This window comes from Mastigoproctus giganteus, chromosome 8 (genome assembly GCF_048544385.1).
Source record: "Mastigoproctus giganteus isolate SK-2022 chromosome 8, ASM4854438v1, whole genome shotgun sequence".
NCBI classification, from domain to species: Eukaryota; Metazoa; Arthropoda; class Arachnida; order Uropygi; family Thelyphonidae; genus Mastigoproctus; species Mastigoproctus giganteus.
In genome coordinates this window covers 139,522,463-139,543,103 of record NC_143582.1, presented here as the reverse complement: position 1 = coordinate 139,543,103, position 20,641 = coordinate 139,522,463, and the positions used below count along the sequence as shown (strand labels likewise).

General features: G+C 34.2%; 1 protein-coding gene across 1 annotated transcript in view; it reads right to left on the bottom strand.

The window, feature by feature from the left end:
* The window catches only part of LOC150081854 (microsomal triglyceride transfer protein large subunit-like), a 318,164-nt gene that overhangs the window by 110,271 nt on the left and 187,252 nt on the right, over positions 1 to 20,641 (bottom strand). The window contains exons 12-13 of the mRNA XM_090380346.1: positions 16,546 to 16,760; positions 5,633 to 5,730 (exon numbers count right to left, since the gene is read on the bottom strand). Of these exons, the coding sequence (XP_090236472.1) occupies positions 5,633 to 5,730; positions 16,546 to 16,760 (313 nt within the window). The remainder of the gene's footprint in view (positions 1 to 5,632; positions 5,731 to 16,545; positions 16,761 to 20,641) is intronic.

Sequence of the window (20,641 nt, the reverse complement as noted above, 5' to 3'; positions counted from 1 at the left end):
ATGACACAGAAGCCTATGATAGATACAAGTTGATATGCAACCAAGTTACAAAGGAGGTTAGGCAGGCGAAGGCAGATTATGAGAAATCCTTGGCAAGGGATGCAAAGAAAAACAGCAAAGAGTTCTTTACTTATGTAAACTCTAGAAGGAAGGGGATGAATCAGATTGGTCCACTTGATATTGATGGGTTAACTGTTGATGATCCTGCTCAGGTAGCCAACAAACTAAATGAATATTTTGCATCGACATTCACACATGAGGAGTTATTCAGCAAGGGGAATGCCAGAGGTGTATTCAACTCTAGCAGTAAGCTACAGAATCTTGAAATAACTGGGAGTAAAGTGGAGGAGAAACTGTTGAAGATAAACACAAGAAAGGCACCCGGGGTGGATGGGATCTATCCAGTTATATTAAAGGAGGCAGCAAAGGAAGTAAGCAAACCCTTAGCCATAATTATGAGAGCTTCCTTGGACTCAGGGGAGGTACCCATAGACTGGAAATGTGCAAATGTGACCCCAATTCACAAAGGAGGATCAAAGGCAGACACAAGTAATTATAGACCTGTGAGCTTAACTTCTGTTCCAGGAAAATTAATGGAGGCACTGGTTAAAGACGCACTGCAGGATCATTTAGACAAGACTTCAGTTATAGCTCAGACACAGCATGGTTTTGTTAAGGGGAAGTCTTGCCTGACCAACTTGATTGGATACTATGATGCAGTCACAAAAGAACTGGATGCAGGGAATAACTTTGATATTATATACTTGGATCTTAGAAAGGCTTTTGATACTGTTGCACATGGAAGACTGCTACGCAAATTGGAGCAGTGTGACATTGGAGGCAAATTGCTGCTATGGATAAAGGGGTGGTTGAGGGGGAGAAGACAGAGAGTGGTAAACAATGGACAGTGCTCATCGTGGACTAATGTTATTAGTGGAGTCCCTCAGGGCTCAGTGTTGGGTCCATTGTTGTTTTCTGTATTTATAAATGATATTGATGATGGTATATCAAGCTTAATGTCCAAGTTTGCAGACGATACAAAGGTTGGCAGGGTTGTCAAGGACACTACTGACACTATGCTGCTGCAACAGGATCTGGAAAGGTTGAGCAGATGGGCTGAGAGGTGGCAAATGAAGTTTAACATTAACAAATGTAAAGTACTACACATGGGAAACAGCAACCCCAGAGCAACGTATCAACTCTGTGGTACTACACTGACAGTGGTAGAGAATGAAAGGGACTTGGGGGTGGTTGTGCAGGCAGATATGAAGTTCTCTGAGCAGTGCAGACCGGCTGCAAGAGTAGCTCATGGAGTATTGTCAATGATATACAGGAATTTTTCCAGCAGGGATAAGGAGGTGATTATTCCATTGTATAAGGCAATGGTCAGGCCACACCTAGAGTACTGTATACAGGTCTGGAGGCCTCATTTCAAGAAGGATGTAGAGCTGCTGGAACGAGTACAGAGAAGGGCAACAAGATTAGTGAATGGAACAAAGGGGTGCTCTTACGAAGAAAGGCTTAAGTTTTGCAAATTACAGTGTCTGGAGTCTAGGCACCAGCAAGGTGATCTGATAGAGGTGTATAAAGCCTTGAATGGTTTAAGCATGCTCAATGCTGATGGGATTCTTCCTCTAGCTCAGAAAAATCACCTGAGAGGGCATAAATTCAAATTGAGGAAAGACAGATGTAGGATAGACGTGCGGAAATTTGCCTTTAGCCAGCGGGTGGTTGGTTGGTGGAACAGACTTCCATCCCTTGTGGTGGAGGTTGATAGCCTAAATAAGTTTAAGGCTCAGCTGGACAGGTATTTTGAAGGAACAGAGGGGTGAAGTGGAAGTGGGTTTTTTTTTTTTTTTTTTTTTTTTGGCTGGTGCTGCATAAGCTTGCTTTCTTGCATCAAATGCCTCTACTAATGCTAATGCTATAGGCCTAATGACTATGATGAGTATAATAAGAAATTGTACAGGGGAAATAGAGTGGGCCAGTAAATCAGAGTCTTATAATGGGGGATTTTAATTTCCCAGATATTGACTGGAATTCGGGGGCTGTCACTCACACACTAGCAAGGCTTTTGTGGATTTATTGGATGACTGTTTTCTACATCAGCATGTTCGGGAGGCAACTAGAGGGAGTAATACTCTTGATTTGATTATCAGTAGTGATTCTTCATGCATTAAGAATCTGCAGGTAAATGAACCACTAGGTGGCAGTGATCACAGTGTGCTGAAGTGGGATTTACTCAAAGAGGTAACTACCATTAGGGGCAAAGGGAAGGGTTATTGCTTTCGTAATGGCGACTACGATGGGCTGAGACAGTATTTAAATTCTATATAGTGGGACCAACTGATGATGTTACCAACAGCAAATTCAAAATGGGAAGCATTCAAAGAACTTATCTTGGAAACTACTAGGCTTTACATACCAACTAAGAAATATTGTTCAAGGTTTAGGCCTAAGTGGATGTCAGATGAACGAATGAGACATATGGCAGAGAAGAAAAATGCATGGGATACATACAAATTAACACGTGACACAGAAGCCTATGGTAGATACAAGTTGATCTGTAACCAAGTTACAAAGGAGGTTAGGCAGACGAAGGCAGACTACGAGAAATCTTTGGCAAGGGATGCAAAGAAAAACAGCGAAGAGTTCTTTACTTATGTAAACTCTAGAAGGAAGGGAATGAATCAGATTGGTCCACTTGATATCGATGGGTCAACTGTTGATGATCCTGCTCAGGTAGCTAACAAATTAATGAATATTTTGCATCGAAATTCACACATGAGGAGTTATTCAGCGAGGGGAATGCCAGAGGTGTATTCAACTCTGGCAGTAAGCTAGAGAATCTTGTAAAAACTGAGATTAAAGTGGAGGAGAAATTGTTGAAGATAAATACAAGAAAGGCACCTGGGGTGGATGGGCCCTATCCAGTTATATTAAAGGAGGCAGCAAAGGAAGTAAGCAAACCCTTAGCTATAATTATGAGAGCTTCCTTGGACTCAGGGGAAGTACCCATGGACTGGAGATGTGCAAAAGTGACCCCAATTCACAAAGGAGGATCAAAGGGCGACACAAGTAATTATAGACCTGTTAGTTTAACGTCTGTTCCCGGAAAATTAATGGAGGCACTGGTTAAAGAAGCACTGCAGGATCATCTAGACAAGACTTCAGTTATAGCTCAGACACAGCATGGTTTTGTTAAGGGGAAGTCTTGCCTGACCAATTTGATTGGATACTATGATGCAGTCACAAAAGAACTGGATGCAGGGAATAACTTTGATATTATATACTTGGATCTTAGAAAGGCTTTTGATACTGTTGCACATGGAAGACTGCTGCACAAATTGGAGCAGTGTGGCATTGGAGGCAAATTGATGCTATGGATAAAGTAATGATTGAGGGGGAGAAGACAGAGAGTGGTAATCAATGGACACTGCTCATCGTGGACTAATGTTATTAGTGGAGTCCCTCAGGGTTCAGTATTGGGTCCATTATTGTTTTCTGTATTTATAAATGATATTGATGATGGTATATCAAGCTTAATGTCCAAGTTTGCAGACGATACGAAGGTTGGCAGGGTTGTCAAGGACACTAATGACAGTACACTGCTGCAACAGGATCTAGAAAAGTTGAGCGGATGGGCTGAGAGGTAGCAACTGAAGTTTAACATTGACAAATGTAAAGTACTGCATATGTGAAGCAGTAACTCCAGTGTAATATATCAACTATGTAGTACTACATTGACAGTGGTAGAGAATGAAAAGGACCTGGGGGTGGTTGTGCAGGCAGATATGAAGTTTTCTGATCAGTGCAGACGGGCTGCAAGAGTAGCTCATGGTGTATTGTTGATGATATATAGGAATTTTTCTAGCAGGGATAAGGAGGTGATTATTCCCTTGTATAAGGCAATGGTCAGGCCACACCTAGAGTACTGTATACAGGTCTAGAGGCCTCATTTCAAGAAGGATGTAGAGATGCTGGAACGAGTACAGAGAAGGGCAACAAAATTGGTGAATGGAACAAAGGGGTGCTCTTACGAAGAAAGGCATAAGTTTTGCAAATTACAGTGTCTGGAGACTAGGCACCAGCGAGGTGATCTGATAGAGGTGTATAAAGCCTTGAATGGTTTGAGCATGCTCAATGCTGATGGGATTCTTCCTCTTGCTCAGAATAATCACCTGAGAGGGCATAAATTCAAATTGAGGAAAGACAGATGTAGGATAGACGTGAGGAAATTTGCCTTTAGCCAGCGGGTGGTTGGTTGGTAGAACAGACTTCCATCCCTTGCTGTGGAGGTTGATAGCCTGAATAAGTTTAAGGCTCAGCTGGACAGGTATTTCGAATGAACAGAGGGGTGAAGTGGAAGTGGTTATTTTTTATTTATTTATTATTATTATTTTTTTTTTTGGCTGATGCTGCATAAGCTTGCTTTCTTGCATCAAATGCCTCTACTAATGCTAATGCTAACTGCTTTTGATCACTGCATTTTCCAGTAATATGTAGAGCCTTACAAGAAGAAGGTTACAAAGATCTATGTCATTGTCTTATCCTCATCTCTTCAAAGCTCTTTGATATTCTTGATAGTTCCTATCTCTAATTGAATTATTATCAGGTTTCTCATGCTGGCAATTGTGATATTTGTATCTGTAGCCTTGGCCAAAGCAACAACCACACATTTGTTCCGTCTTTCTGTTTGAGGTTATGTGCCTGTGTCCATACCACACACATGTAAAATTTGATGAAAAGAGAAAACTCCAGTTTGGGAAGAACTACTTGCTCAGAATTTATACCAAGATAGTTAATTACTACGAAGCATTAATATATCATCTGCAAATTATATTTACTCTAAATTCACTCTTTCTGTTTTGAAATAAAATGAAAAATGAAATGAAATGAAGAAAAAATCATGACACATTGACCAAGCAATGCAATTCACTGAAATACACACTATATAAGAGTTACTGCTACTGACTTATATGAACCACACAGATAAAAGTAAATTAATATAATTATTTTTAATTTTGTTAAAATTATTCTTAAAACCCTTTCTTTAATGTGGTGTTAAAATGAAGTGAAAGTAACAGCCTGACTCAGAAAAGAGAGAAAAACACAAAAAGAAGGAGAAGAGAGAGGGATGAAGAGCAATCACAGTTCTATTGCAATATATGTCCTCTGTGACAGGGTAGTGGTTTTTCCACTTATCACCTGTGAGGTCTGGGTTTGAATCCTGTTGGAGATAGGATTGAAATCCAGCAAACTTCATTTGTATGTATGTATAAATGAAACTCTCAAAGATCATCCATGCAATTCACTAAACTTAGCCATTCATATTAAAAAAATATATTAATATTGATAGAATTCTAATCAATGGATGCTAATGCTGATAAACAAAATTCAAAATAATTATATTAATTTACTTTTATGTCTGTGTGGTTCATATAAGTCAGTAGTAGAAACTCTTATGTAGTATGTGTCTTATATAGGAATGGTATTTCAGTGAAAAAATATCACAAACAGATTGTCTAAAAGGCAATTTTACCATCATGGCCATTTTACCATCATCCAGTATGCATTTATTATTGAGCCAAAAAATGATATATTTATATATATTATTACCAAATCTACTCACCTAATAAAGGTCTAGTAAAAGATGCTGAAGATCCTGACTGAGCTAGATTATAATAATTTCCATAAGCAGAATCCTGTAGTAGCTCTTTAACAAGCAGCCTTCAGAATAAACAGTTTTTATCATATAAGCAATCTACAATTCCAATTAAAAGAAAATAAGTACACCAATTTGGTGTACTTACTAATTTTATTACAAAAACAATATCAAAAATTGTTACAAAAATATTATAAAAACATTCACATCTTGTTTGTCAGCAGGGAATAATAGCAAGTACATTATAAACTAGCAAGGTAATAGCTAAATTATGAGTTCATACAATTTATTTGCAAAAATATCTATTAAATCATTGTAATTAATGCTATTAACTAGTTCAGATTCAATAAATAACAATGACAAATTGCTCTTTTTATCTTGAATTAAATATTCCTCAAATAGTTTTTTACTCATTTGAGAACAGACAATGACCATTCCCCCGCTTCGTTATTAAAAATATTTTTAATATTGTTTCAACGTTCGCAAATATAGATCTTAGTCCATTATTAAAGATATTCATTCATATTATTGCCAATATTTTCTCTTTTAATAAACAGTAAAAATTTGTATAACTTCAATCTTTAAACTTTTTGAAGCCAATGTCATTTTTATATATACTTATTAATTTATCGATATTAGTGTTGAATTCAGTTTCATCTAAATTAAGATTTATAAATATTTTAAAAGTATCTAAAATGTTGGAGTATACTTCTGTTTGGCTATTCACTTCAGCAATTAATCTATCACAAACAACATTAAATGTGTTGATAATAAACATTTCTTTCCCCTCTAAAATTACTTCATTATCTCTCATTTCGTCGCACATAGTTTTTCTTTTTTTAATTTGACTTTTTTTTTATCTTTGTATTCGTCAGTTAATAATTTACCTACTCTTTCAATAATATTAAAATCGTTTCTAATATGCAAAATATATCCATGTAACAATTTCAAAAGATCAGAACCATGCAATAAATTTATTGCAGGATCTTGTAATGATTCACTTGTTTTATTTAATCTATTTAATATTTTATCCTAGAGGACAGTAAGTAATGCAGTTTCATATTCAACAATTTATTTTATTAATTTAGTACATTCTAGATTAAGGCTTCTTTAATTAATTTATAACCATTTCAAAGAGCTGAGATGGCATCAGCCCTAGTAGACCATCTTGTATCACTTAAATTTTTCAGTGTTAGTAAATTTCTTCCTAAATATTGATTTAAGACATTCCATCTTCTTGGGGAAGCAGACAAAAAATTATATACATTTTGTATACAGACAGCGCATTTTGTATAATGCCCTGCAGTAGCACAAGATTCAACTGCGTTAGTTCCAATTAAATTTAGAGAGAGTGGCTAGTACAGAATACATAAAATGCAGTAGAACTGTTACTTCAGTCTGGCTTGGACTCCTGAAAAATACTTTCCTACCATATCTGAAGCATTGTCGTACTTTATCCTCTACAGTTTATAATATCACAATTGATAAATCTCCTAATCTTTTTAAAATAGTTTTTTTCTATATATTCAGCACTGTGATGTTCTATATCTATAGGAAGGAAACCTAAAAATTGCTCTTTGATGATACCATTTTGTTACATGTATCTTATAATAAACACTAATTGATCAATGTGGTTAACATCAGGGGTTGAATCAACAATAATAGAAAAATATGTTTCTTCTCAAATTTCAGAAACCGTCACTGTTTCAACTTTTTTTGCCATCAATTCTATAAATCCATCACAGGTTTTATGTGAAAGGTAATTGGTTTTGCCGAGTTCACAATTAGCATACATCTCTATGTGATTTCTTAAAAAATTATCAAATTTATTCAAATATGCCAGGAAACTTAAGTAATTACCACTATGTTCCGTATAAATTTTGTTGTTACTACCCCTAAATCCTAAACAAGTTTAAGCAAAAGCTGAACAGTAGCAATAATTCTTTTTAAAATATTTTGCCAATAATTTTCTTCAGACTGATTTTGTTTCATTAGTTCTGTGTCAATACAACCCAAAATTGAAAGTCTCTTAAAATAAACATAGCACAGAGTAGCAAGATACTCTGTTGTACATAGCATTAATGTGATATCTGATGAAAGAGACCATTCACCACTTCTGTTTGTCACAGGCATTGTGAGAAATATTTTCAGAACTGTTTCAACATTCAGAAATGTTGAAGTCCATCATTAATAATATTATACATATACTCAATATTTGAAACATTTTCTTCTTTTTCAATATTTTTAAATATTAATATATCATTGTTTTAATTACTGCTTCATTTAATCTGTTGTTTTTTGACAATTTCAGATTTTTAATTCAAATGAGATTATAGTAACAGCTTAAAAATAATATAACTGATAATGATACTGATTCAATATAAAAAATTAACACTTGAATCAATTCATATTTTAAGAGGAAGAAAACAAAAATCCTTCAATAAGGGAAATGTAAGCCACAGTCACACTAGATAATGAAACATTACATAGATATATTTAAATTTTCTGTTACAACAGAATTAAAATTTATTAAACTACAACACTGCTTTCAGAGAGATAGATAAATACCTATATTTACTTCAGTATGTGCACTCCTACGTATCACATTTTAATTTGGCACACAACAATTAAACCAAATGTTACAATTTTCACATCTCAGCTTATCCATGGGTGGTCCAATTAAAATAGTTTCTGTAGAACAAATAAAATTTCCATACAACGAACAGATTTTGGGAAACCTGAGTAAGCATTGTTCGCACCTCTGGTCTTTAAGCAATACAACTGCTGCTGCTGCTGCTGTAGAAAGCACGAATTAAGAGCTAAAAGGATTAATATTTCACAATTTAGTGGTGTTCATAACACATTTACAACTGCCTCTCCCACATATCATACTGAGAAATTGCAATGACCAACTGCTTTCTTGCGTTCATAGCCAGTGGAAAAGATTAAGGCATATTTCCGACACGGATAATACACCATGGTCAGCCTGTTCTACTGTTACACCCTATTAGAAAATTAGGAGAAAGTGATTTTCCTTTATTCTGGAAATTAATCTGTTCTTTTGGAGAAATGAGTCATCCCCACTTTCAGTAAATTTCACCTGTCTCTGTTTACAAGTGATCAGGATGTTAAAAAAAAAAGAAATTGCTTTAAAATTTGAGATTACATAGGTCTCACAAGGCCCTCTCTACCATGAGGCCAGATGCTAGTGCCTCATGTGCCAATTTACAAGTACAGTCCTACACACACACAAATAAAATAAGTTAAACAAGTTAAATAACAAAAAAGTTAAAAAAAGAAAAAAGTTTTATTGTCATCTTTACAAGAGCCAATCTTCATGATCAGCTCTTGTAAAGTGACACCAAGATTGTGCATTATGCAGCAATATCTTTTCCTTAGTATTGTATCATTTTTATTATGTATTACTATTATTACTTGTATATTTTTTTTTTCTATTACTTTGATCTAGAAACTACTTTTATTCCTCCATTAATTCTTCCTTATTTCTTTTGCCTCTTTTTATATTATATTTATTTTCTCTCTCTCTCTCTCTCTCTCTCTCTCTCTCTCTATTACTTTTATTTATTTCATTTACTTACTCCTTCTTACCTCTCTTCATTATTTTACATATATATATATATATATATAAAATAATGAGGCTACGTTTAGGTTTCCTACGTTTTCCAGGCTACGTTTAACACCCATATAGGTTTTTGGTTTTCTTGAGTAGCTATTTTACTAGCCTTCATTTCATGTTATACATTACAACTTAACTCAAATAATATACAGACAGATATAATGTTTAATCATTTTTGATGGCATTAATCAGATCTGTGACAAAATAATATTACAGATTAGAAATAATATTATAAAATAGATATAAATTAACAATCCTATTTTCTTTTTACATACTTGGATATATATATATATATATATATATATAGTTGCTAGGCAATGTTCATGCTACCATCCACATTTTTGTTTATTTTTAGTTTCTCATTTCGATTCACTCTCCTTTTGGCAGTTTGGCTTTGCATCTGGTAAGCACTTAAGCTTTCCTTGTTTTATTATTTCTTTTCTGCATTAGAGCCTCCATGGTGTGTGCAGATCTATTGCTTTAGCAAGCTGACAATTGTTTGTCAATTGCTGTCCATTGCAATGATTGCCAGTGCATTCAAAATTCAGTATTTTTCATGACTACTGTTGTCCAGTGGCCCTTTGACAAGATTGGACTCAATAGTCGTCTGTTTTCTATTTTGGTTGTTTTATTTATTTGTCTTTTGTAGTTGGTTTAATGTATATTATTTGTGATATTTCACATTTTTTGGCCTCAGCTAAAGGGTGCTGGTATAAATTTGTTCTTTATTGGCACACAAACTTGGCAACATTTGCTTCCTATCTTAAATATTCAAAATTTTTAGGTATGTACTCCTTCCATAGTCCTTTTTCCCTCTCAGTTTTATATTTTCTGCCATTTCCCCCTATTTATTTTGCTTTTTTGGTTGGTTTATTATATCTTGTTGTGATATTTCACAATTTTTGGCCATAGCATTATCATGAGGATTCCAGTCTAAATTTGTTATTTATTGACACATAATCTTGGCTTTATTTGCCTCCTTTTAATACATACAAATATTTTTAAAAAACATATTCCTTCCACTTTACCTTTCTCTTTTTCTGCATCTTGGTCTAACTGCATCTACTTTCTTCATTTTACTACTTGTTTCTTGGCTTTACCATTACCTGTTCATTCTGCTTCCCTTCTTTTTCACTAAATGAACATTATATATATATATATATAAAAAATGTTCATATTTTTATATATGATACCATTTTTATATATGATAGCCAAGTTACACAAGCAACCTGTCAGCTTCAGATTCATCACAAGTGCTAAAAAAAGTGGCTGTTATTTGTCAGGTAAGCAATTTTTTAAATTGCTAAATACTATCTTTATTAATTTTCCATCTACCTGGATCATTAATAATAATCATAATGTCATCAAAACCATTAATTCTAATACTAACATTTTCAGCAATGAAATATATGGCTTTTCAAACCTATTTACCTCTCTCTGCCACATCATCTGATTATTTTTGTACTTAATCAATTATACTCTAAATATAAGAACGTTCTACATGTGGTGCAAAGCAACTAACTCTGGATTCCTTTTTTTGACTACTTGCTAGCATCCTACTTTTCTTCCAACTTATGTATTGATGATCTTGGTAAACCACCTCCCAACATTCCCAGTACACTCCATTCAACGCCTCCTGTGCTGTTCTGTCAAATGGATGCCAGAAGCATTTTGAACAATCTTGATGCTAAGAAAGCTCCAAGTGCTGATCAGAGGTATATTTCTAAAAAAAATAGTACCAGAACGCTCGTCGATTAACTACAAATAGTTACCTATGCTTTTTTCATTTGCAAAAATAAATAAGTCAAAAATTAGAATATTTTTTCAGTATTTATTTATAACTATTAAATAAAAATTTCAAAAGTAAAAAACAAAGGCAAACAAGTTAAAAAAATCAGGAGCAAAAAAAAAAAGAAAACAAAAACTACAAAATAATATAAAAAATACTGTTCAGAAGGATCACAGAAATTCCCATACAGGTTCAATTACATATTCTTGTGTGACTGACCTTTTTGTTTGTTGGTCAACAGCAGAATGACGAGACTGCAACCAAGTTCGGACATAAAAATTTGGATTCCATAATTCTAATGGTGGACCATGTAGTTTAATAAATAAACATTTAGAAAAAAGTGCTGGAACATCGTTCCGGTGCATTCCGGCCCAAATACACCACTGATCCTGATGGTATTTCTCCACTAGTTCTCATAATCTGGGCTCCTGAAATTACTCCTGTTCTGTGTCACCTTTTTTCTTTCTTATTCCACTAGTGTTTTTCCTTCTGCTTGGAAATTTGCTCATATCCAGCCAGTTCTTTAAAGGGTGACATTCCTCCCATCCAATTATTGTCCCATTACACTTACTTTTACCCTTTCTAAAGTAATGGAGAAATCAATTAACCACCAACTCTTCAACTATCTAGAAAACCTTCCATCTGATCAATGATCGCCAGTATAAATTCCATCACTGTTGATCCACTGGTGATATTCTGGCTTATGTTACCCATCTATGGACAAATTCAATGGAAACATTTGGTGAAATTCAAGCAGTTGCTCTTGCTCTTGACATTTCAAAGGTGTTTGATCATGTTTTTCTAAATAAGCTTCCACTTATGGTTTGCTAACTGCGTTTTGTAATTGGGTATCCAGTTTTCTCTCTGACTGCTCACTGTGGGTGATGGTAGATGGCTCTCTGTCTTCTAATTTCTCCATTAATGCTGATGTTCCCCAAGGTTCAGTTCTTTCTCCCACTCTTATCCTCTTGTATATTAATGACCTTCTTCCATTGACCAGAAATCTTATCTATAGTTTTGCTGATGATAGCACATTATATTCCACCTTCCAATTTGAGAAACCTTGCCCTACACAAACAGCTTCAACTTCAAGGATATCCATATTAATATTTAAAAGCATTTATGCATAAAATTTTCATTTTTATGAATTTCACAGGGAAAACTCACTCCTTGAGGCCCTTATAGTGCTTATAACACTCCTGAAAAATGTTATTTAAAGCTTTAGGAATAAAAGAAAACACAACCAAATCTCAACTAAAGGAAGGATGAGAGCAAGTTAAAATCTTAGCAAATTAAATTCTTTCCAATATCACACAGTAACAGTTAGGTTGTACGGTGTCCGGAAAATTAACAGCCAGCAATTTACCGCTGCGTCAGTTTATCGCATTTTACCATCCAGAAGCAATGAGATGTGTTTGGTCAAATCATAAAAAGTTATTTTTTATTTAAGTTTCTGCCTTAAGCTATGATTATCATATTTTTGGAATTCTATGAACTATGAGGGAATAGTACGGAAATAAAAAAAAACACATGTATGGAAATATGCAATTTAATAGATAGATTATGTATTTTAATAGTTACATGTATCACAAAAATAGTAAAATATCCATTATTTGAACAATATAACAATTAGTTAATTTTAAACTAAACTAATTATAATATTAGGTATGTCATAGTACACTGCAAAAATTCAAAATGAATGTTTATGCTTGTTATGTTATGTGGTTTTTTTTTTTAGGAGCATTAGCAACTAAGGCCATATTGCTCCTGGAATATGCAGTGGTCATTCCCTGACCTTTCCGCATCCTCCGTATTTGGTGGTGACGGGCTGGAACCCTGGTCTAATCAAGAAGCGTGTGTTACACACTACTGCTCCTTCCCACCTGGCTACGGAGGCGCCTGAATGTTTATGCCATCTTCAGAATCAGTCATGTTGGGATAATTAATTACTAAGAAACTGTAATATTTACAACACAGTATGTACATTATTAATAAGAAATATTATGCGCTATACCTCTTAGATAGTCAACAATATCACCCCGTTCATTGTATGCACTAACAAGCCTTTTAATTCGTTCATCACAATGGCGATACTTCTTTTTTTTTGTTGCCCAGATCACTTCCACTTAAATATTGTTCATTTTGTTAATACTTCGTTCTTTTTTAATTGCTGTTAAAATACATATTCTGAGTTAAAAACATGCTACTTAAGTTAAAGGTATTAAGTAGGTACCTATCTAATTCCAATTTTGGAAAATAACAGGCAATTAAATTAAAGCACCTGCAATGGTGCTTTAATTTAATGTATACCTAGCATATAACTTCCGTATATGTATACCTAGCATATAACATTTAATTTAATGTATACCTAGCATATAATGTATACCTAGCATATAATGGTGCTTTAATTTAATGTATACCTAGCATATAACTTTAATTAAATGTATACCTAGCATATAACTTCCATTTTTAACTGCACTTAATTCTTAAATAACACCTATAGAAATGCCTTATTTTCAATTTAAAATGACCAATAAATTTATATAAATTATATGTATTGCCTGGCGATAAAATATGCTAGCGATCATTTGTAGGCTATAAATTGTTTATAAACTTAAATTTTCTTAAACTTTCGGCGAAAAACTTTCCTAGACAAAGTCTAGGAAAGTTTATCGCTCGCAATTCACCGACAGCAATTAATCGCCAGCAGTTCACCGCCGCGTCAGTTTATCGCATAAACAATTTATAGCCTACAAATATCACCAGGCAATACATATAATTTATATAAATTTATTTTTAACTTAAGTAGCATGTTTTAGGGGAGTGGGGGTAGGGCATGCTGATTAGGGAGGTACTTATATATTTATAATCTCTTACAATCGCAACATTTTCTTATTTTGAGTTTATTTTTCATCCTTTTGAGCTTGTGAACGCATCATGTCGGTGAAATTTTTGAAATCAGAAAAAGGAAAACCGAAATTGTGCTTTAGCGGACATTTGCTTTATAAAGACAGGCAAAATGAAACAAAAATTCATTGGAAGTGTCAAAATTACCGAAAAACCAAATGTGCCGCTCGAGTTACTACAGTAGATAACACCATCGTTAAAACATGGAAGGAGCACAATCATTGTGCAGACGCAGCAGGAGTTGAGGCAGCACAACTTCTTGATACCATTTGAACTTATGCAGAAACAACAAATAATACGCTTCATAGTATTATTTCAAATGTTTTGAGAATCTGTAGCCAAGCAGCAGCCCCTAAGCTTCTAAGTGTAGATACAATGAAACGAATGATCCGAAATATAAGAAATCGAAATTTTGATGGCCCAGTTCTTCCAATGCATCGCAGAGACATACATAGTTTTTACAGAAGAATATAAAACATCATGCAATAGAGAATTGTTTCTACAATTTGATTCTGGACCCGAGGACAATCGTATATTAATTTTCAGTACGAAAAGAAATTTTCAGTTGTTAGTGCGAAGTGAACACTGTTATACCGATGGGACTTTCAAAACTGTTCCCTTACTTTTTTTATCAGCTGTATATGATACATGGATTCAAGGACAAAATATCGCTTCCATTAGTTTATGCATTATTGCCTAACAAGTCTGAGGAAACATATGTATCTCTACTACAGCGGCTGAAAGTATTGGAACCGGCTATGTCCCCACAATCAATAACTATAGATTTTGAGACAGCGATGATGAATGCTTGCAGAAGAGTTTTTCCTGACGCTTCGCAACAAGGTTGTTTTTTCCACTTTTCACAATGTATTTTTCGTTCCATTCAGAATAATGGATTGAAACAATGTTATGAAACTGATGCTAATTTTTCTTTAAATATACGAATTTTGGCAGATATTGCATTTGTGCCCATTCCAATTGTGATGGTCGTTTTTGAACATTTGTGTGAAAATGGTGTTTTTCCTCCAGAATCACAAGAAGTTGTTGATTATTTTTTGCATACATGGATTGGACGCCCAACCAGATGACATCTTCGTCGACCACCAAAGTATTCCCACGAAATGTGGAACGTACACCAGCTTGTTGTTGAAGGATTACCAAGAATGAATAATACTGTTGAAGGGTGGCATAGAGGATTTGACGAACAAGTCACTGCTTATCATCCCAACATTTGGAAATTTATCGATTGCATTAAAAAAGAACAAAGTATTAACGAAATGCGCATTGAACAATATTTAAATGGAAGTGATCCGGGCAACAAAAAAAAGAAGTATCACAATTGTGATGAACGAATTAAAAGGCTTGTTAGTGCATACGATGAACGGGGTGATATTGTTGATTATCTAAGAGGTATAGCGCATAATATTTCTTATTAATAATGTACATACTGTGTTGTAAATATTACAGTTTCTTAATAATTAATTATCCCAACGTGACTGATTCTGAAGATTGCATAAACATTCATTTTGAATTTTTGCAGTGTACTATGACATACCTAATGTTATAATTAGTTTAGTTTAAAATTAACCAATTGTTATATTGTTCAAATAATGGAATTTTTACTGTTTTTGTGATACATGTAACTATTAAAATACATAATCTACCTATTAAATTACATATTTCCATACATGTGGTTTTTTTTTTATTTCCGTACTATTCCCTCATAGTTCATAGAATTCCAAATATATGGTAATCATAGCTTAAGGCAGAAACTTAAATAAAAAATAACTTTTTATGATTTGACCAAACACATCTCATTGCTTCTGGATGGTAAAATGCGATAAACTGACGCGCGGCGGTAAACTGTTTGTGCGATAAACTGATGTGGCGGTAAATTTTCCTAGACTCAGGTTGTACATAGTCATGTTAAAGCAACATTGCTGTAAAAACCTTACTTATTTTATTATTTCATTGAGCTTGTCCAATATCTCAATCAATTATGGTCACTTTTTTCAAAAATCCCAAGTGGTACTCATACAGTTCCAAAAAACAATCAACATCACTTTGCAAGGTGATGCTTGGACTCTGAATTTTTTGGACATGGAGATATTGTATAATGAAATTGCTTGGACTTCATTTTGTTTTCCAGATCATTTGGTGAATCCAGGATTCATCTGCAGTTATAATAACATTTAAAAGGTCCAACATTTTTTACTGTCAGAAACTCATTAACTGCATATTGTTCAAACTGAATGTTCAAAAACAATGTAAGTTCAAAAATTAAAAATATATAGAAATGTTACTGTACACATACTAACTAGAAACTATTAGATAGAAATGTGTGTGTGTGTGCACATGTACTATTGAAGAACATGAACCTACATGAAGAACCTAGTTGTATCTTTCTGCACTATCTAGTGCTAAAGTTATGAACTATGGAGTATTACTTTTCAGCCTACCCTTGTAAATCTATTGTAACATAATAACTGAATGAGAATTTTAATAAAATATAAGTGAGCAATACGGTGAAAACTCTCAACCTCTTACCGTATCTCATCATTTTCTTGCATAATTCCAAGTAACCTTGACACAACATAAGTTGAAACTTCCGGATTATTTTGTACTGATAAAGTGGAAATGAGATTTTCTAATAGTGTTTTATCAGGCTTACTAGATATTAATAAATCTGCTGCAATTGTTTGGGCAGTACTGTCTTGGCGACTTTCAATTTGTTGATATACTTGGTATAACATCTTCTTTACCTAAAAATAAAATAAGAATATTCATATCCAAATTGCATTTATATTAAATAAATAAATAATTACCCTAAAGCAAACTAGACAAACTAGTGGAGGGAATAGACAGCTGATATTAGGTTTTGATTTTTTTTTTTTTTTAGCTGATGCTTTATAAGCTTGCTTTCTTGCATTATTTGCCACTACTAATACTAAAATAACAACCTGTTAATTTGATAACAGTTAGTTAAAAGTAACAAATAATTGAAAATCATCAATATCCCCCAGGAAAACAGGATAAGGCAGAGGTTCCCAAACTTTTACACCATGAGACCCTTAAAATTTTTCGTAAATTTCATGCACCTCCACAAGTTCCAGAACAAGTGCAAATACACAGATTTAACATAAAAGTTAGCTATGAATATATACTTTTATAAAGTTATATATATATATATATATATATATATATATATATATATATATATATATATATATCAGTGCTTTGTACCGGCACCTTTATTAACAGTGACATGTGACATTTGAATGCAATGCACTTCAAAATTTGTAATACTGCATTCCTTTACCTACCTACTATTCAAATAAGCTTAAAATTATTTAACTAAATTTGCATTTTTTACTGTCTATTGTTAAGATATTTACTATATAAAACTGTATAACCATTTTTTTTTTTATAATTCTAAATTACTCAGTCAGACCTCTGTTTAACGAAGTCCTTTTATTGTGAATTATTTTGAATTCCCCTTGGAAGTTACATTTAAAATAGTTTCTGTTGAGTGAAGAAAATTTTCATATAGTGAACAGATTAGGAGAGAATTAACTCGCTATGCACTGTTCACATTTCTGGCATTTGGGCAATTAATGCTGCTGCACGAATTAAGAGAGTTAAAGGGATTACCATTCTACAACTTGGTGGTACCCGGTAAAACCTATCCACTACCTGTCCCACACAGGTAGTTGGATAGGTTTTACCGGAGAAGAAGTCACGCTAGTCAAGAGTGAGCAGTTCAAGGTGTATTCCCAATGGGCTCTGGCCCACCTTCTACTGCAGTGGTGTCTAACCTTTTCCTGTACAGGGGCCATATTCAAAAAAATTCAAAGTTAGATTTCTTTGTGTTATATTTTCCATATCTTGTTGCATGTAAAATTAAAATTGAAAATATTCGAAACTTTTATTAAGTACAATACACAATTACAATACAAATTATTTTTACTTATGTTATTATTTTTTATTTATTTTACTCACATTTTACTTATTTTTTTATATACTTGAATAATAAATTTATGCTTAATAAACTGTGTTAATATACTTAATTTGTTGTTCTTATTCTAAAACCATTACTACTAAAGTAACAATATCAGGAAAAAAAAATTTTCAAGTACTTTCCATATCCTTTTTATTTTCAGTTTTTCCTGATAGCAAAGAATCAGTACCGGCACCTAATTTTTTTCAAAAAAAGCACTGTGTGTGTATATATATATATATATAAAAAAACACTGGTGTTCAAACAAAGTGCATCACCTAGGAATTTCACATTTCTAACCCTTTTTCATGATAGTATGTTACATTAATAACTAGCAACACAAATAAACAAAAGATTCACCATCCTGACACAATGTTAACTTAATAGTTAAGGCAAAGCTAAGTAATATTTGACAGGTGCTATCAAAATATTCCAAAATGAATACTCATTTTGCAACCTTTATACAACAGTTTTGGTAAACACGACAATTATGGCTGAAATGTTATCAGAAGCCTTCAATTTGCTGCAGTTTATCATTTTAAATGGAAAACAAAATGAAAAAAGTTCACCATGTTCAAACTAATATTTAGTTGTACTGCCTCTGGCCCTGTTGACAGCAGCACACCGTCGAGGCATTGACAAGATAAATTTCTGAAGATAGATAATCAACTGATAGTTCATGGTTTCAAACACGAATTATGGCTTCCTGAAGTTCACAAGGGGTCTTTGGTTTCTTTCTGGCAACGGCAGATTCCACACAATGTCAACAGTTCTCTATAGGATTCAGGTCCGGGCTGTTTCCTCGCCAGCTAAGATTTGTAATTGACCATTCTTTCAACCATTTTTTCACCTGTAACAAATGTAAACACATTACTGTCGAACCTCTAATGCATAAATAAAGCTAAAGTAACTACAGAAGTGTCTTCTTACACTTTTTTGCCTGATGACAAGGAGCAGAGTTGTCCTGAAAGATGCATTTACTTGGCAGGTTGAAATGGTCTCTAATGGTAGGCAGCAATTTGCCTTCCAGTACAGCCAGGTATCCATTGGCATTTACAGAACCTTTTATAAACTGCAGGTGACCTACTCTGTGATACGAAATGCACCCCCATATCATTTGGCTGGTAGGGAATTTCACTGAAGACACCATACAGTCTGGATGGTATTTTTAACCACGGCTACGGTGGATCGTTTGTCTCCCATCAGGGCCATGTAGGTTTAATTTCTTCTCATTCAAGAAAATAACTGACTTCCACTGCTCGAGGGTCCATTTGACATACTTCTTACACCAAATTAATCAGGCCTTTTTCATTTTTTTGTGTGAGGAAGGGCTTAACACTATAAGAAATATGACGGGAAGAACATCCTTCCTCACGTAAAGCAACAATAGCACTCTTTCTTCGTGGCATCAACTGCACCTAACTAACCATCCTGACACAAGCAAGGAATGACTGCAACTCTTGCAGGAGCAAGCTTATATAGCTGAAAGTAACAGCTGATGCAATATTAAATCATCACCTAAGCATGTCAATCTTATCTGATGCAATCTGTAAGAAATATTGCCATATACTTACATTATTCGGATGGCAATTACAATTTTAAGGGGTGATGCACTTTCTTTGAACACCAGTGTGTATGTATATATATACTTCAAATCTCAAAAATATGAATTTGTTCATACCTAGAAGCCATAGCCACTTGGAGTCATAGTTGCAATGTAATGCTCACTGGGTTCTAGCCAGGTCTCGGTGAGGCAAAGCATATCAAACTCTTTCGATAACAAAATTTTGTCCATGGTTTCAATTTTATTCCTTAAACTGTGGATGTTCTGATACAGTAGTGTGACCATGGGGTGGGGGGGGGGATCAATGGGATTCTTTTAATTGTCTGGACTGGTTCTTTCAAGGATGGACTGTTTCCCTTAATGTGATCCTGGTAGTGACAGGCATCTCAGTTTGGTGGATTATGTTTTGAGGTAGTTTTTCCAGAGGCCCTACAGGGAAGCAACTCGGGTTTGAAGGTAGCAGATTAGTGTATATTGAAGCATCTACCGTTTGGATGGATTAATCGCTACTGTGGCTATGAGCAAGTCAGCTGTCTTTGTTTCTGGGGCCCTTGCATTTCCCAGGTGTCATTATGGAGTGTTTCTCTCCTGTAAAAGGGGCATATGATGGTTCCTACTGGCCATATAGATGGACTTTTGATGTTGTGATGCCGTTCGGAGTTGCATCTGAGCTCAAAGGAGGCATAGCTCTGGTGCTTGGCTGGGAGTTGTTCCACTGCGACATCACGTTGCCACTCATCTCTCAAGGCTGTCATGATTTGATCAGCTGTGGTCTGATGGGAAAGACGAGAGAAGTATATGCTGTTTTTCGCATTTCCCGTAGTGCTTTCTGCTTGGAGTTGTGAGGTGGTGGATGTTCCTATAGCATATGTCTTCTGAAATTGTACTCATATTTTCTGGCATCTTACTGAAAGACATTGTTAATTAGGTTTTGTTCCACATAAGTACAATGAAATAGTATTAGTATTAATAGTCGAAAATGATGCAAGACAGCAAGTTTATATGGCTCAACTTAAAAAAAAAAAAAAACATTTCACCTATTCACCTCCTCCAGTAGTTTGTCTAGTTCTTCCTTGAATTTA